A 19,234-nucleotide genomic window follows, 5' to 3' on the forward strand; every position below is an offset into this window, starting at 1 on the left:
CGGTGGTATTTGAATCTCCAGCTGGTTTTCAGACACAGAAAAGCGTTGCTACGGAAACGACGGGCTACCTGTCCGAAAGCGTGCTGAATTGAACCATAGGAGGGGGCGGAATGTTGAATGTGGCGGTCACGTCCTCTTGAAGGCTTTCCTCCCCAAGGGAACTGAGATGTCAACTTAAAGGCCGGTTATTCATAACTGAGCAGGCTTGAGAAGACTACCTGCATAGATAATATGAATTTTGGTACTACAGAGCCATTGCAATAATACATCACGGGGGAACAGTGCTATTGATATTTTGGTTTTAATTACGGTCACTGTTGTTGCTAGTGTTAACACTGTTGGTAAATCAGTGGCATCGATGGGCCAAAATGGTTTCGTCTCTTCACAGCACATTGTTGTATTATTAGGTTTTTATTTTTAATGGTTGAAAGCGGAGAGACACGGCAGAGCCGTGTGAAGGGTTATCTGCGCGGCAGGTGTAGGAAGCTTCAGGCCTGGGGTCCAGGTGGGAGGCTGGGCGCACAGTGGAGTTAAAGCACAGAGCTTTGGAGCTCAGGGCCTGGACTCAGGGCAGTGTGACGTGCGCAGGCTTGTGTTTACAGTCTGCAATCCCAGCCCGAAGGCTCTAACGCCCCGTTTCTTGTCCGGGGCTGAAGTCCGACATATTGAGGATATCGGGCCCCTGGCGCGCTATGATGGTGTTACAGCTGGTATGAGTGTCAGAGAGTTAGGATGGCCAAGCCCTCCTGCAGTTCGTCTCAAAACAGCTCTGTGAAAAATAGCACTTTCCGGACCTGAGAGAGAGAGAGAGAGAGAGAGAGAGAGAGTGAGAGAGCCCTCTTCTATATTTACCTCCTCTGGAAACTTCTGCAACACCACGCATTATCTATTTTTTGAAGCTAGCCAATACAATAAGTGCAAAGGGCGACCGTGCGGTCTGGTTTGCAGTGTTGTCTCATTTGGCCTGAATGTGCACCCTCACCTTGTCACTGATGTTAACCACCGACAGTCCGTTGAAGAGCATTTAGGATGTAAGGTAGCTAACCCCCAGCCACAATTCTAAGGTCTGAAATTCATCTGATTCTTATAATAGACCAGACATGGGAGGGGTACATTATCGTCTTGGATTGAAATGCTTTTATGCACTTGATTTGATCTTGCCCGCAGTTGAGCCAACCATGAGGACAGAAAGCAGTTTTGCACTATATCAATAAAGCGTAGAAAAGTATTTGAATCCAAAACAACAATTACATATTTGACCCAGGTCTGTAGTAGACCCTCTGAGGAACCCGTGCGGGGGGGTGCGTGTGTCTTTCTGCATGCCTGCATACTTGTATGTGTACAAGTATAGGTGTGTATGTGTGTGTGTGTGTGTGTGTGTGCGTGTGTGTGTTTACTCATTCTGTGTGGGTCTCTCTCTCTCGGGTTCTAGGTCTTCGTCTTCACGGTGTGGCACTGGGAGCTCTACCTGCTGCCACTGCTCCTCCTCCTCCTCATGGCCTGGAACTACGTCCAGGTGGCCTTTGGGAAGGACAACCAAAACCAAGACCTGGTGAGGGCTGAAAAACAGACCCCTACCCCAGCCCAGCGCAGAATGGAGAGTCCCTCTCTCTGCCAGGCTATTAACCTGTACCATGCACAGTAGCCAAATCTATACTGCACCTAGGTGATTCACTACAATAACCACGCGTGAAACTTGCGTCACCACAGTAGCCACATCTGCTCCATACATCATTTTAGTAACCGTATTTATACTGTACATCACCATGGCAACCACCAGCTCTACCTTAATATCCTCCAAATAGTAAGCAGTAAATGCCTAATAAGCAAAAGTAAATGCGTAATAAGTACCTTCCTCTGTCCTACTCATATAAGAAAAGACCCAGTGCAAAGACAGGATAGTGGTCCGTAGTCATGCATGCACGCTAGTGTCTGTATCTGCTTTTGTGGACCGAGTTAGAAGTCCATGCAGTGATCTTTAATGTGCCTGGCTGGCTATCCTACCCTGTTAGTGAGGATTACCCCCCTGTGGGGCTTGCCTGGTGCGTTCCTGCCAAATGCGTGCCGGCTCATCGACACTGCCATTCCTTTGGTGTTTGTGCTGCTGCCGTCACAAAAAGCAGGGGCTGTTGGGAGTTTAGGGGGCGGGGTGTTAAAGTCTGTGTCAGACTAAACATCCTTCCTGACAACTGTGGCCGTATGAGGAGGCCAATGGGAGTGGGTGGTGTCACTTTAGACTTGTGTCATGGACTGACATGTCATTGTTGGAGGGGATATTCAGTTAATGTAACGTGATCTCAGTAGCGAGGCCCAAATGTACGTTTTATTTTATTTTTTCATAAATGTGCTTTCTTGTTAAAAAATACATATAGCCTGGCTTTAACAGATGTCTGTGAACTGAGTCTGTTACTTCCAGGTCATCTCTGAAGCAGCTTCTATATGCACTGTAAAGCGATCTGTATTCTATTTTTAAAATAATAATTTAATATAACAAAAACATTTTTTGCCTAAATATTCCAAACATATTCAATCTGTTAATTATTTTCTAGGACAATATGGGTGATTATGAAGACGAAGATGATGATGAGAAGGTAATTATCCTTTTGTTATTTTTAAAATATTTTTTTCTGTATGTAAATAGTTGTTCAATTGCATTATGTAGGGAAAACATACTGTAAGACATTATAGTTCTCACTAAGACTTGAAGACAATATTACTGAAGGAATCCATAAAGATATTCACACACGCATGCATACACACACACCTTTTAATGATAGTAATAGTAGTAAATTTTCACCCACTGTAAATGTATTCCCCAGAAAGTAGTGTTTTCAGTACTTTGTGCACCTTCCCCTTGCAAGTATAACCCTACTGAGTCATTTTGTATCATGTTTTATGAGGTTTGTGAGCATATCTGGGGGATAAGATATCTTCACTAATCCCATTCCTCCATATAGGATCTCACAAGCCTTCAGATCCTGCAGAGTGTGGTTGTGGGCTGCCCCTTTAGATTCAGACCACATTTTTTTTCATCAGGTTTAAGTCTGGAGACTGAAATTGCTGTTGCAGTAGTAATTTTGTGGTCAGGTAGCCATTTCTTAGTTGCTTTGAGGTGTCCAGGATCATTGTACTCCTGGCTGATCCATTTGTAGTCCATTTTGAGCTTCCTGGCAGAAGGAAACACGTTTTTTGGCAAGATGTCTTTGTTCTTGCTGGAGTTCATAATTTCATTGATCTTACCAAAAGCCCCAGGACCAGTAACTGCAGAACAACCCCATAACATCAAAGGTCCACCGCCATATTTCCCTGTAGGTATGATATGCTTCTCAACAGAGCTGTCCTTCTTCTGAAGCATTTCTTTGAACATTTTACCCTTTCTGAGTGTTGCCATTTCATCCTAAATACAATTTGATATACTTATAAATGTGTATTTTGAGCAGCTGTAATACTCTTGCATTCTGGGATATGTGGTAATAGTGGGAGGACCTCTATGCCTCTCAGCAATGACCTCTCTATGAAGGTCCAAATGGAGCTGGGTACAGTAGATCCATGGTTCATCCAGAATATTCAGAACCAGGGTCGCTTCTGCACTATTGGAGGCCCACTTTGTGGTCCCCTTTTCAGTTCGATTTTGAGATTGACAGGGGAAGGTGACAGTTGCGGACTGGGGGATGGGGGTTGGGAGGGTAGGCCTATGACGCAACGACCGCTCGTAGCTTTCCACTGCAATGACAATCTCAGGGCTCAGAAAACGGGCCCTTTGCAATCGCGTCTGAAACAAGCCGCTAATTAGTGTAGGAAATAAACGTTACGATATATATATATATATATATATATATATATATATATATATATATATATATATATGCCAGTGCGGTCGAGCGTACAGGATAACTGTAATATGAGCGGAATAGGGAGAAGGGGAAGTCGAGTCTGCCCGACTTCAATGATATGGTAATTATTCCTCGCCGTCAGCATGGCAAATGAAGACGTAGCCACACAAAAGAGATGAGGCGTGCAGCTTTTTCATCGGCAGCCCCATCCATAGGCTTGCCTCAACTGATTGATTCACCTGAATATTTTTCATTTAATTTTAATTTTATTTTACATTTTTTATACCTGGTCACCCCCGCCCCTTATAATTTGGCAGAACCATCGGACAAGTGTCGGTTTTTGTTGTTTGCAATGGCCTGTCTTTGGATAGCTTTTACTCCAGTTTGTTCTTCAGTTACTTTGTAGGACTATTGTGTTGCTTCTGAAAGACACCTTGTGTAAACACATGTAAAATGGTAAATGGTTGGCATTTATATAGCGCCTTTATCCAGAGCGCTGTACAATTGATGCTTCTAATTCACCCATTCACGCATTACCCATCTACCTCTTTTCCAGTTTCTCTTGCTTTTTTCAGCTGTCAGCTGTCATTTGAAGTGGTTAATTGAAGGGCATTGTGTGTCAAATTACACACCATGGAAGCTTATGAAACTGAAACTTTTTTTCAGATTTTATAGCTTTACGATAAAATGAGTATCTTTGTCTTGAATTTGACAACTGCACAGATTTCTTTTATTTAAAAAAAATGTTTTCAATTTAAGATTGAAATACATGTCTGGTTATAGTTTCCTGTACATTTGTGAGAGGAATTGGCATGGCTCCAGCCATGTAAAGATCTATTATATGTATGTAGTATTATACGCAAAGAAAAGTAAAAAAGAAAGTGTTATGTGAGACATAATAAAGAACAGATCCATCCTGTAAGAATCATAATCCCTCCGCAGGGAGAAATTTGCTTACAAATGATGTGTTGTCAAAGCCAGTTTCCTTTGGCCTGAACTATCAAACTGTGGCTGACAGTGTTTAATTGGCAGAAAGGAATATGGTGAGTTAGGAATCCTCTCATTTTTGTGGAGAGTGAGATGAAGCAGCTCAGACTTCCCCATCCACCCCCCCCCCCCCCTTGTGTGGCATTGGCCCCCAACGCTGCTGACCTTGGTCAGGTTGTGGAGCTCCAGGGGGGAGTGCTGAACACATGCACAGACACACATACACACACACCCACACACCATACCACACATGCACACTGTCGCTCACACACTCTCTCGCACACAACACTGACACCAGACTTCTTATACAACCCCCACACCCCACACACATTCCATAGACATGTATACTCATTGGACCATGCTTGTATATCCATATACAGTTGGATGCAAAAGTATTGGGACAGTAATTGTGCCATTACATAGGCAGCTATTTTGGCATGTTGGTTTGAAGCTAGGCGGCACGGATGGTGCAGTGGGTAGCACTGCCGCCTCACAGCAAGGAGGTCCTGGGTTCGAATCCCCGTCGGCCGGGGCCTCTCTGTGCGGAGTTTGCATGTTCTCCCCGTGTCTGCGTGGGTTTCCTCCGGGTACTCCGGTTTCCTCCCACAGTCCAAAGACATGCATGTTAGGCTGATTGGAGAGTCTAAATTGCCCGTAGGTATGAGTGTGTGAGTGAATGGTGTGTGTGCCCTGCGATGGACTGGCGACCTGTCCAGGGTGTATTCCTGCCTTTCGCCCAATGTATGCTGGGATAGGCTCCAGCCCCCCTGTGACCCTGTTCAGGATAAGCGGGTTCAGATAATGGATGGATGGATGGATGGATGGATGGTTTGAAGCTAGCATGAATTTGAAGCATCACATTTTACTAGAGAAACTGCTTATTACTGCCAAGGAAATTAAATGTTTTTACCTACAATATTGTGACTGTTAAAACTATGGTTGAGGTGAATTATTACTTTTGCACCTCAACATTTATTTATTTTTCTTTTTTTTTTTGCTTAAAACACCCAATATTTCATATGGAGTAATCAAACTTTTCCTCTGAGCTCAAGTGGGAATATGGGTCTGGACAAAAGTGATCACATTATCACAACTCATCCCTTGTTAGTTGAATTGATAGGGTTACAACTAACCCATTGTTTCAACCATCCCCGGTTTCCCCTACTAATGAAATTGGATTTAAAATCAAACAATGAATTCAATGAGTCCTGTCCTGTTACTCCAAGTCGTATTGGGACAAATTACCTATGTTACAAATTTCACATTTACTAACTGTGAGTCTCAGGACATGCATTATATCATGCAAAATAAATGTATAATATAATACATATAAAATAAAGTCAGGCCCTGGAATCTGAATATGACAACGAAGGATTTATGAGGATGAAAGAAAAGGAAAAAACATCAATGGGAACAAAGCAGAATGTCTGTGGATTCCCACGTCAACAGTATGGAATGTCCTGAAGAAGACACAAACCACTGGAGGACATAGGAATCTCCAGCGGTCTGACCGTTCACAGAACACATCAGAACGTGATGACGGGATGATTATAAGAACTGAACTCCCAGCTTGAGTAACTGCTCATGATTTCCATACTTTGGGAGTGAAAGTATCGCAGTACACTGTGCAGAAGGCCGAGAGGAAAATTACAGATACTGCACTTCCAGATGTACAGTAATCCTCTCATCGTCACCAAGAACAGAAAGGTGAGATTGAGAAAAAGAAAAAAGAAAAAAAGAAACCCGGAAGATAATGAGCCTGATTAGCTTTGGAAAAGCTGACGTCTTATGGACAGATGAGACAAAGATAAACCTTTACCCGAGTAAACTGTCAAACATGATGGTTTGGGTCTGTATGACTGGATCTGGAACCAGTTCAGCGGTCTTTATTGATGATGTAAGCAGTGATGGCAGCAACACAATGACAGCTGAAGTGTAGAGAAACATTGTCCAGCAATATTCTGCCACCAAACTCAGTGGATGGAAGTTTATCATGTAAGACAATGCCCTAAAACATACAGCAGATTCTATCAAGGAGCTTAGCAGGAAGAAAAGGTGGAAGTGTTTGAAATCATGATAGACATTCTTTGCCTCATCGCCATGGCTCAAAATTGGTGTTGTGCTGTAATGAAAGGAATGCTAGTGTGAGATTCAGTCTGTTGGAGAAGCGCATTGTGTAGGCCCCGCCTACTGGTGGAGTGGGTACAGTTTTGTGGTGACGTTTTTATTTTGTTTGGTTTATCCTCCAGTTCCGTGCCAGAAAGAAGACACTGCTGAAAAGTGGTGGGCTGAAGTGACCTTTTTTTATTGTAGTTTATTGTGTTAGTTTATTATTTTTACCTGGACACTGTGAGGAAGAAAGGCAAATACTTTTTAGTATTTATTTTGTGTTTGTGTGGGGGCTCTCTCTCTCCCCATGTGGCAAATAATGATCCGATGTCCGGAAGTGCCGCATCTCCCAGCCAAGGGAGTCGCACTGCTCACATAGTCTTTACACTACCATCGGGAATGTCCATCTGCACCTGAAATTCCTACCTTTGTGCCTTGGATCAGACCTGTTTGCTGTAATGCCGTCTGTAAAGGGGATGCATCCCTCAAGATGATCTTACACCGATTTCCTAAATACAAGATATTTGTGATTCTTTTTGCCAGTTTCCAGTAAAAACCATCCCTTTAAGTTCTGAGGGACCCATTTTGTACTTGTTTTTGGAGGAAAGGTGGGGGCGTTCAGAAAAAGGTGCAAACAGATTCTAAGATCTTGAAATGACTGCATCGTCAGGTTTTTCTTTCAGGCAAGCGTTCGCGGAAGATGAAGTGCTTCAAAGGTGTTTTAAGGGACATAAATGGAAATAATCCTGAAAGCTTGTTAATGCGGGGACACAAGCTTGCCTGGGCCTGCGTTCTTTTGGTCTTTATTAACATGAAAAGCACTGTGATGTTGTGTTTCATGTTGCCTGGATGGTAATCATAGACACAAATCCTCCATGTATGCATGCACACTTGAGTGTGTTTGTGTGTCACTGCTAAGTTCAGTTCCCCCAATAGCCCCCCTCTATACACACACACACACACACACACACGCCCCCACACACACATACACATACACACCGGTTCTAGTGTGGGCCTTAAATAAGTATAATAAATAAGCCTGCATCATCCTTTCATTTGGCAGGTATTCCTTGCTCCTTCCCAGGACTTTTCAGATTCCCTATTTGGTTCTTCCCAGGGTTCAAGCTGTCCTGGTAGATAAGTGGACAAGGCTGAGCAGGCCGACAGCTTTAGCCCTGAGATCACCCTAAACTAAGAGCACTATTCAATCTAAACTGCCGTACGCTGCGGCCTAAACTCTGTGTAAAGTTCAAAGGTCAAAAGCTTTCTAGTAATGTTTGGAATAGGAGCCAGAATTGCCATGTCTGTTATTTATTTAGTATCTTTAAAGACCAGTACTAAGCTGTCAGCCCTGCTAGCTCATTCTTTTCACTAGTGTTTGTTGTGGTAGCTTAGTCTCAGATGGGTGGACTTTCTTTTCCACTGTATTTGTTGGTCTCCCCCATAAATGTTAAGATGGCAAAATAGCTGTGTGTGTGTTTATGTGTTTGGGGTAAACTTTAGGCTACCGTGCTGCTCATCGTTTCACTGGCCCCCGACCTCTCCCCGGGGGCTCCCAGGGGCCGAGTGGCGGGGCCCAGATAACAGGCTCTGTCTGGCTGCTGTCACACCGTGCCGTCTGGGTCACCTTCTGACCGAAGCATGCACACGTCCTCGATCCCCTAATGACGAAGACCATCAGACCAGCTTTCCTCCCTTCCCCTCTCTCATCATTCTTCTCCTTGCGTCCTCCTTTTGATGTGATGATTCTCAGACCTCTTTAGATGGAATTACAGGCCGATATCTCTGTCTTTCGCCCCTCTCTGGTGAGCCTCAGCGGGTCTCCCCACCGCTGTTTACTGTACTCCCCGACCCTGAGTGATCACATCTCTGGGCTTTTGGCTTCAGAACCAGCTTTTTTTTCCCAGGCTGAAGGCACCATTTATCATGTAAAGAAAAAAAATGAAAATGGGGGGAAAAGTAGGAGTACATGGTCTCGTCTATGTAAGACACAGCTGCACACTTTAGTGTAATTCATCTGTATATGACACACAACGACTATAATAATAGCTGTCACCCTAATGCGGAATCCTTTCACAGTCCAGCTCAGGCTAGATAACAGGATTACATGAAAGTGATGCACACAATAATGATAAATAATCATAGTTCAATGCATTTATGTGTATGTAGGACCTTACATCTCAGCATCTCAGTGTAATGTACAGTGAAATGGGGGGGGAGGTTGAGAACTTCACGTGTGTGTACCTATGTGTACTGTAGCTGCTATCTGTTACAGCACTGTCCGTTGGTGGTGGGAGACGGAGTGACAAGTTACCTTGTTTGACATTGGAATCGAACCTCAGTTGCCTATTCTTTAAGGCAGTCATATTACCTCATGTTCTGAATGTTTGCAACTTGTTTTGTGTGGGGTACATGAAGCTTTTAAAAAAGTTAGTTGCTAGCAAATCGCTATATTGAAACTGCAATGGGAATGTCGCATGCAGGCGGGCTCGTATGAAAATTGAGTGGTGGCTGGTAGCCGTTGGAAACTCGTTAGCAACTTGCTTTTTAAAAACGCATAACAGCATAGAAACACACAGTTGAGATTAACCCTACGGGATTTCCCTATGGGACAAAATAATTGAAAATCTGCCAAAGGAACCCTTAGCAGAAGAAATGGTTGAGCACTTTATTTTATAGCCTGTTTATTACCAAGTGTTTACTATGTGTAAATACCAGCCACGTATTACCGTAGGTAGCTATTTTGATTTCAGAGGTAAGAAACGGGCTGTAAAACGTATTTATATAGTACTTACATATGGTACTCTTCTGACTTTATTTCATAGTACTTAGCACTGAAATCAAAGTAGTTACATTATTATGTATTTAGCCTGTTAGTAACGGGCCGTAAAATAAAGCATCACTGTAGAAACTAACGGGTTGGCCTACAAAACGGCGTAATCTCTGCAACACTATCATCTTTGTTTGGGAGCGCTTCGCTGGTGCTCTGACTGAGGTGGTCCTGTCTGGAGGTCCCTGGTCCCTGGGTCCCGTCTCTGCTCCGCCCCCCCCCTGTGCTGGAGTACCTGCAGCCGCGAATGAAGTGCGGAGGCGCGCTGCTGTTGACTGGCACGTGTGTTTCGAGCTCACCGCAGGCGGGGCAGGTATCTACCTGTTCTCCATCTCCCTGGGAGGGGAGCGAGGGCACGGAGCAGGCTCTCGGTTTCCAGATTGCTTCGTTTCGTGAGCAAGACCCGACTTGCTGTGCCGAAACTTTCCGATTAAAATACCCCGTTATGTTATATTGCCTCTGCACACCCCATTGTACCAGGATCTCACAAAATGATTGCCAATGACAATATTTATACCTGCATCTCAGCATGCTGTTGCTGTTCTTCTTATTATTCTTTTTCTTATTCTTCTATTCTAATTCTTCCTCCTACTGTTGTTCTCCCCCCGACCAGTTAACAGCTTCATATCTGCCGTATTGTTATAACCTGACAAAAGGTGTCATCTTATCTCTCTTTGTCCTGTTGGCTTTTTCATAGGTAGATGTGTGACATAACATGACAGACTTTGGCTAGTTTTTAATGCTGGAGCCCAGAGATGGCCAGAGAGATTTGAGCCAGTTACAGGCCAGCCGGGGGACTACCTGCCTCTGATCATGGCTCTCCTCTGGCCTGGCTGCCATCCTCACCAGCTCCTGCTTTATTTCCCAGGAGTCTGAGAAGAAAGGGCTGATGGAAAAGATCCACATGGTCCAAGAAATTGTGGTTACCGTTCAGCACATTCTGGAAGAAATCGCATGCTTTGGAGAACGAGTCAAGAAGTGAGTGGGTTATTTGTTTATTTGCATGTTTATTCTTCTTTCATCTTTATTTAACCTGTCGTTTGTCAGCTTGTCATCCACATTCGATCAAGTCTCATGACGTGGAGTATCCCTGATGAACGAAAAGCCGGAATTTGGGGGCATGTTGGTCCGCATCCGTGTTTATGAAACTGCATGCCTCACATTTTTTCATTGCTATTTCATTGGTTTGTGATAAATTGTGTTTCTCTTTATCTGGCAGGTTGTGATTTATTCCAACTTTTTTTTTTATTCAGTTATCCATTTACTAATGTTTCCCACAGCACATTTAACTGGTCAGTGCCCTTCCTGTCCACCCTCGCCTGCTTGGTTCTCACTGTGGCCACAGTATTGAGTTACTTCATCCCACTGCGCTACATTGTCTTAATATGGGGTAAGTGTAGCCGGCCTGTTCACTATGTGCTGCATTGTCTTAATATGGGGTAAGTATAGCTAGCCTGTTCACTATGTGCTGCATTGTCTTAATATGGGGTAAGTGTAGCTAGCCTTTTAACTATGTGCCGCATTGCCTCAGTATGGGGTAGGTATAGCCAGCTTGTTCACTATGTGCTGCATTAGCAAGCCTGTTCACTATGTGCTACATTGCCTTAATATGGGGTAAGTATAGCTAGCCTTTTAACTATATGCTGCATTGCTTTAATATGGGGTAAGTATAGCCAGCCTGTTCACTCTGAGCTACATTGCCTTAATATGAGGTCAGCCAGCCTGTTCCTGTAGCTCTGTACTATATTGTCTTAGTATGGGATCAGAGTAGCCAGCCTGTTACTTTAGCACCATGCTACATTGTCTTAATATGGGGTAAGAGTAGCCTGTCTGAACTTAGCTCTATGCTACACTATTTTACTATGGGGTAATAGCAGCCAGTATGGTCTTAGCTGTATGCTGCACTATTTTAATATGGGGTAAGCGTAGCCAGCCATGTGTGCTGTGAGCCTCTCTCTGTTGCTCACTTGCCGTTTGATTTGCACCCTGCCTTCGCTGCAGTTCTGACACGTTTGCCGTTTGCCGAGCGGCTTGCCAGAGCCGTGCTGCTCCCACAGCTTCCTGCGGACAGATTGCAGGGGGCGGAGGAGGAGGGATGAAAAGACTCTCAGAAGCGCTCCGCCGTGGCCTCTCGCGTCCGTGTGATCGATGCGCGTCCTCTGCCGCTCTTACGCTTTTACCGCGCGTACAGTACAGCACTCACCTTTCCCACCTTTTACAGTTCTGAGGGAACTAAACCGGCAGAGAGAGGGAAGCGCTCTTCCCTGGCCCGGTTCGGTCTTTCACGCATTCTCGCTCGAAACCGCCATATCATTTCCGGCACCTGCTGCAGGACAGCAAGCCTTGGCTCCGAATTATTTCCTGTTTTGCACTTCGTCTTCTTTTTTTTTCCCACTTAGTCCCTGTGGTGTTCTGTGCGATCTGTTAACAAACATCTGATCGAAGCCAGGGGAGACGCTGTTTCAGATTCACACAACACATGCAAAACCATCAGCAGATTCTCAGCATGAGGAAGGGAATTTCACATGATGAAAATGTGCATTCTATTTAGGCACTTGGAGATTCTCTTACACTGCCGGCTTAGCTTCATTATTTCTATTATTTATACAGCTCATTTTACCTGGCCTCATACCAATCCAAACGCACAGACAACGCACACAAACGCGCATCCGTATACACTTTCGCACATACATGCACAGACACACTCATGTTTTGTGCATGTTGCTGAATATATGGTACTTTAAGGCTGTGCTTAATAGTCCCGATGTTTAATTGCTTATAACGCAGGCAAGCTCTGGCAGTTGTTGGGGACCAGCTGTTCTTGGAGACTGGCGTCAATAGGTGTTTCTCACTTACGCAGATAGGCAACACCTCATTCTAAAACTTAGCTACTGCTATTCAAACTTTCATGTTCTTGCAAGACAACATTTTAAATTGGATGATGAATATGATAAAATTCACAGCTTTTTATTTTCTTTTTGCCCTTTCCATTTGCACGCTCGCTAGGGGTCTAAATGTCTGGCTGTTGCTCTACTAAATTTAATCTGAAATTATTTCTGGTAGCTTCCGCGCGTTAATTGTGCTGCTGTGGGACATTGACAAACTGCTATCCCCATTACCAGGGTGATGTATTTTTGGAGGCTATTACTGGAAACTGGTGTTTATTTGCGTTTTTGTTCTATTAAAGTGCTCTTTACTGCTCTTGTTAGAGACTTTGTTTCTAATGGAAGTTTTGCAGTGTGCAGTTTCTACAGGTTTTTAAAAGGCTTGACTGAGTCAGTAGGACTGTTATCTGTGCTGCCACTCAAATTAACCTTCATATTATGTTTCAGTGTTTGACATCTTTTAAAAACCTTTTTTAATCTTGATACTGGATGATTTTTTAACATTTTGTAATTTGGTGTGATTAAGCAGTACATGAATCATGAAATAAGCTTCAAAAGTCCTGTGCAAAGGTGTTTTGTGGGGTTAACATTACCCCGTTTGTATAATATAAGAAAATATTCTTAGTTCTTTGCGGATGATTCTGGTGGTACTTTCCCATACTGATGTCAAACTTTCCATTATCACCGGCTCAATGAGATGTTTCTTACAGATATTTATATTTATGGATAAATGGGTAGTCATTTAGGAGGCAATAAGAAGGCGACACACAGTGTGAATTTCTTTTTTTTCAATAATTTTGTGTCAATTCAAACTGTTTGTCAATTTGACATAACAGCAGTCATGAAATCTTAACAAGGCTGCAGTAGGGCCGGGCAGGCAGGGATTTGTGTGCTTCAAGTGCATGCATCTGGACCTAACGGTCTGCGTGAGAGAGTGAGAGAGTGAGTGAGAGAGAGGGAGAGAGAGTTGAGTTTTAACACACCTTTTATGTAACACTACAACAAAACGGCACAAGGCACAGAAAACCATCAACTTCCAAAAATCACACGGAAAGAAAAAGAGAGATAGCGAGAGAGAGATGCACAAGGGGTGGAATTGGGGGAATACGCTCCACACGCCTCGATGTAAATGGGTCTATACCAGACACACAAGTGTCTTTAGAGGGAAAGGCAGGGGGAAACACACTCACACATTTACAGAAACACAGACATGTTCTCATTTCTCACAGGCATCAACAAGTTTACCAAGAAGCTGCGCAATCCATACGCCATCGAAAATAACGAGGTCATGGACTTCCTCAGGAGAGTTCCCTCCGATGTGGAGAAGGTAAGGGAAGGTTCTGGAGCTGTAGGGTGGGGCATTGGGGGTGTGGGGGAGGGCGGGGGGGGGGTATTTGCTGTGAAACTCTTTATTTTCCCTCCTCGCTCTATAATCATCAATGATTCCAATGCTTTTGAAGGCCCGTGGGCCCCCTAGTTTCCCCCCACATCCCCTAGGTATCCCCTGCTTAGTCTAATCAACTGTATGTCGCTTTGTATAAAAGCGTCAGCTAAATGACAAATTATTTTGATGACAAAGTTTACTGTTTCATGTCAGAGTCAGTGGCTGGGAGGCGAGTGTGCATTGTAACTCTGGTTTAGTTCATGTCTTCTGCTAAATTATAGGAAGGAATTTGTGCAGATACAAAAAGTTTGGAGGTCCTTTCACTCTACTTTCATTTTTTCATTTTCAGGCAAGTGTGTGGCCTTTTGTCCTCCCATGCGTTTTGTTCCTAAATCTGTGAAGGAGAGGAGTGTGAAAAATCTTTGGTCAAAGTTGGGAGTGTGTTTTTTACCGATGGAAACCCCAGGTGGATTTGACCAGACTGAAGGCTGCCAAGTCCAGAAACAAGAGTATTTCTCTAGTCAGTTGTCTACGGCAGCTTTGATACGTTTCCTTTGGAAGAGCAGAACTTCCCTTTGAATGATTGTGCGCTTTTAAAAGCTGCCTCTCCCAGGCAGTGGAGAAAATGTGCTTTTAATATGGCGGGTTAGAGTAGTGGGAGAGGGGCCGTGCGGCTGGCGAAATCCTCGCTCGCTGTGATTAATCCCCTCTGTTCTTGTGCTTATAGAGTGATTCATTACCTGAGAGCCCTCTCTGGGTCCTGCCCCCCCCACTCTGGGGAGCCATTACGGCACGCTCGGCTGAGCTCGGATTACCTGTCTCTGACTGCGCTCCTGTTTGTTTTCACAGGTGCAGTACGGCGAGCTGAGGGTGGCCGCCGGCCAGACACCGCTCAGGAAGAAGCCCCGTACGCCGTAGGCCCGGGTCGGGAGGGGGGGTAGGGGGGTATCTGCTGACTGTCCGTCCGTCCGTCTCCCCTGAATGTTCGTACGCGTCACTTCAGCGATGCCGGCCGGTGGTGTGGGGGGAGGCTCATTCAGGTTGGGCCCCCCTCCCCCCTTTGAAGACCTATCGGTCACAAACAAGAGCCCACAAACGAGAGGCCGCAAAAATCTAGCCTGCTGCCCCCTGCCATGTCCCCCCCCCCCGATGCTGGGGAGGCCCATCCTCTGCCATGTGAACTGACCTGAGCCCTCAACTATAAACGAGGAGCCACAACATGGAGGTATCCAAAATGGCCGCCTGCGGAACCACCGACGATTGTGTTTGTTAAAGCAAAGCTTGTAGTTTACATTAGTTACTACTCACACTGAGTCCCTCCAGTAATTTCACTGGTTTTTATCAAATACCGATTGCTTTGACATGATGGAATGAATGTCCTTGGGTTTTTTTTCTTTTTTTCTTTTAAGTGGCCTTGCCCCGACCACAGAAAATAGAAATCACTGCTGCAGCACACATTTATATCATAATTTATTGAACTTTAGAGTGTGTCTTTCTATTGAGTACAGTATGTTAGCATCTTGATTAAACTGCTGTTTGTGTTTCCTGTGAGTTCTCATATTTCCACTGTTTCTTAGATTTTCTATTTAATAAGCCAAAAGTGTATCAGTTGGTGGCACAACAGGAAACTGAATCTTGTTCAAAAGTTTCTTTGCACATGGTGGAACTGTCATTTATTTCCATAAAACTTTACTTTAATAACTGTTAACATAGACCATTGTAATCAAAGTGTACTATTGTTTGTACTATTGTTTTCTTGATAAGGAGGATGTTTTTATGAATGTAAAAATGAATACATTTCTTTGGCAACTGCATTTTTACAGATTTAACACCAATGATGTTACTGAATTTATTTTATTCACAATTGTATAATTCATGTAACATTGTGTGATATGCTGGTTTCATGGTGGTGGACATAGTAATATCACAGTATTATAATAATGATAAGTGTAATTATCATTATTATATTATCTGCTTCCAGTAGTATGATGTTATGCTCATTTTTCAGATACTTATGCACTCATCTTAATGGTTAAGATTGTTGTGTACCTCCTCTGCTCAAGACAAAATAAATGTATTTATTTTTTATCTTTGTGGCATTTCTCACCACAGCACAGCAGTGTTTGTCTGGGTCTTGTGCATAATCAATCATCAATAATCTTTCTCTTCTAATGAACCCCTGACCATCTCTCTCTCTGATGTACTTTATTAAAACTATTCTGAATTTGCTACATGAACATGATACATAGTACCTTCGTATTGCTAGATCTCTCTCACTCACTCTTACTCTCACTTTTTCCCCTCTCCCTCTTTTTCTCTCCATCCCTCCATACAGTAAACACATCTGATTACACATCCCCCTGCGCCCCCAACACTGGCAGGATTCACGGGGATACTTCATCCTAGAAACTACCCTGGTCGCCACTTTGCCGTGGTTACGTAGGACATCAAAGCTCTGTTTGTCTAGATCACTGGCTGCAATGGGCTTTGTTGTGTTTCTCACAATAGTAGGGTCCAGGTAAGAGCCATTTCACAGAGAGCACTCTCAATTCCTTGCACTTAGTTCCTTTTGAATTTCCATTAAAATATGACTGGGCCTAATGTCTCTATAGCTCAATTTGCACCGCTGTACTGGCTGTAATGCCAGGATCATGTCTTTAATTGTGGCCTCCTACTTGGTTTTCTTATTTATTCATATTGTTTCATAAGCCTTTGTCCCTTTTGTAATCAGTGATAAGCAATACTTAATCATATTATGTAATCCATTATAGAGTAGCTCCATGGATTCACTTTTCTTGTATGTGTGTACAGTAGCCTATATAGCTAAATATTAATAGATAAAGATAAAGGCTGTATAAAATAATGCAGTATGATATAGGAACAATCTACACTCACTGAGCACTTTATTCGGTAGACCTGTACACCAACTTGTTAATGCATGTATTTAATCAGCCAATCATGTGGCAGCAACCAAATGCATGAAAGCATGCAGACATGGCCAGGAGGTCCAAATGTTTTTCAGACCAAATGTCAGAATGGGGAAGAAATGTGATATGTGACTCTGACCGTGCAATGATTGTTAGTGCCAGACAGGGTGATTTGAGTATCTCAGAAACTGCTGTTATTCTGGGATTTTCACACACAACGGTTTCTGTTTGCTGAGAATGGTGCCGTAAGTAAAACATCCAGTAAGCAGCTGTTCTGCAGGCAAAAATACCTAGTTAATGAGAGAGGTCAGTGGAGAAGGGCCAGACTGATTGAAGCTGACAGTAATGCAAATAACCACGCATTACAGCAGAGGTATGCAGAAGAACATCTCTGAACACACAACATGTCAAACCTCTAAGTGGATAGGCTACAGCAGCGGAAAACTTAAAATAAAGTTCTCATTGAGTGTATATTCTGTGTTCAAAATTTGTTTTAATTATCCATAAATATGTTTACCAATCTTATAAATCATCATAGAACATTACTCATTAGTGTCCTTGTGAAATGAGGGTGCATGAAGTACTGAAAACGGGGGTTCATATTTTTTAGGAAATGTGGAGGAGGTGAGGATTAATATGTGTGATTTATGAATCAATCAGTTTTAACAGCTAACACTTATTAGCATTCTGAACACCAAACACAGGTGCATCAACAGTTAAAAACCCTCCACTTATCCAACAAGTAAAGTAATTTTGATTTAATTTGTTAATCATTATGAAAGATATCAATTACCAATGAAATCACTGAATTTGTTGTTAGGCAGAGCAACGTATTGCACTTCTGCATATCATAAAACCCAAGGCCCAAAGAGACCAAATGGTGAATTGGATTTCTTGTAAAAGTAAAATATATCATTTCAGAAGTATTATTTGGTTGATTCTTTGTTCAATCTTTATTAAAATATATTTTCTATATTTATTTATTAACATAATTATTTGCATTATTTAAAAGGTCATTGTATCTATAAACTTGTCATTTAGCCACCATTAATGCACAGTGAAAATCATTAATATGTGGCACATCACATCTCTCCACTCTGCATCGAGCTAAGACACAAACTGCCTTCTTTTTTCAGCGTTACGCCAAGAAGGGAAATTAACCGATGCAATCTCACGCCAAACTGTTTCCAGGACTGAGATCTTTGATCAAACAAAATCTCATTAAATCTTTTGCACACTTTTGTCTTTCATAAAATGTTAGTTTATTGATCAGTTGGTGGCTGAGCCTAAGAACGTGGCTTTCTATAGAGAATCAATGCTCGGCAGTCATATGGTCTGATACTTGATAAGTGCCAGGCAGCACACCTAATTTTGCATTTTACTTTTCGAAGAACCACTTGTGCAATAATAGTTCAGCTCATCTTGGCCACAGAGGTAAAGTACCATACCATTTGTTGGAAGCAAACAAATTGAATGTTTTTCTCTACTTTCTCAATTATAAGTACAATTGCATCATGCAATAGAAGAAAAATAAAAGAGATGTCTCTTTGTTTGGTGTTGTATAATGTATACGTAATGCTGCAACAGAAATAGACTTGCTGTTTGTGAACCTAGTCTTAGCTTGGCCACTGCTGTAGAGAGACAAGAGAGAGGTCTTTCTGACAATCTCGAGTCTGAATATCTCTCAAGGTCATTGGCTTGCCCTTCCTCCTCGTCTTCAACGCAGGTGCTGGCTGGTGAAAGAACACTCCCTGAGGCGAGGCTGAATTTGATTGGCTCGTGGGCACCCTGCTGAGGCGATGTTGAAGTTTGACTGGGTCACGGGTGATGGCGCTGAGGCGTCGCTGAAGCGTGATTGGCTCACAGGGACCCTGTTGAAGCGCGATTGGCTCACGCGTGCCCTGCTGAAGTTGGGCTGGCTCGCAGGGACCTTTCGGGGCCTGGGAATATTGCGCTGACAGAATGATAGAGACGTCAGCTCCAGCTCTTGCCGTCTGCGGGTTTGTTTCAAAGTGAGGGGGGAGTCGACATGACCCCGTCCCCTCAGCCCCTGACAAAACCAGCCCCCACACAGGCTAGCGCTTTAGCGCATTAGCGCCTTCGCCGTTTCAATCTGGGGGGGTGGGGGGAATGCAACTGGGGGGCCTTAGAGAGAGAGACAGACCAATTAATTGCTTGGTTTGAAGATACTGTTAATCTCTCACTTACTGTACAGTATGTCTAAAACTCCTCTAATGGGATTGGAAACAGTGTAAAATCCTCACTGTTTGGGGGAGGGT

General features: G+C 43.4%; 1 protein-coding gene across 2 annotated transcripts in view; it reads left to right on the forward strand.

The window, feature by feature from the left end:
* Nucleotides 1-16,142, forward strand: part of LOC133130191 (multiple C2 and transmembrane domain-containing protein 2-like) — a 61,635-nt gene extending 45,493 nt beyond the window's left edge. For both annotated transcript variants that reach the window (XM_061244542.1, XM_061244541.1), the window contains 6 exons: nucleotides 1,433-1,552; nucleotides 2,550-2,591; nucleotides 10,628-10,737; nucleotides 11,040-11,149; nucleotides 13,874-13,971; nucleotides 14,878-16,142. In XM_061244542.1, coding sequence (XP_061100526.1) covers nucleotides 1,433-1,552; nucleotides 2,550-2,591; nucleotides 10,628-10,737; nucleotides 11,040-11,149; nucleotides 13,874-13,971; nucleotides 14,878-14,946 — 549 coding nt within the window. In that variant the 3' untranslated portion in view covers nucleotides 14,947-16,142. The remainder of the gene's footprint in view (nucleotides 1-1,432; nucleotides 1,553-2,549; nucleotides 2,592-10,627; nucleotides 10,738-11,039; nucleotides 11,150-13,873; nucleotides 13,972-14,877) is intronic.
* Nucleotides 16,143-19,234: the final 3,092 nt, after the last annotated feature.

Source organism: Conger conger, chromosome 6 (assembly GCF_963514075.1).
Source record: "Conger conger chromosome 6, fConCon1.1, whole genome shotgun sequence".
Taxonomy (NCBI): domain Eukaryota; kingdom Metazoa; phylum Chordata; class Actinopteri; order Anguilliformes; family Congridae; genus Conger; species Conger conger.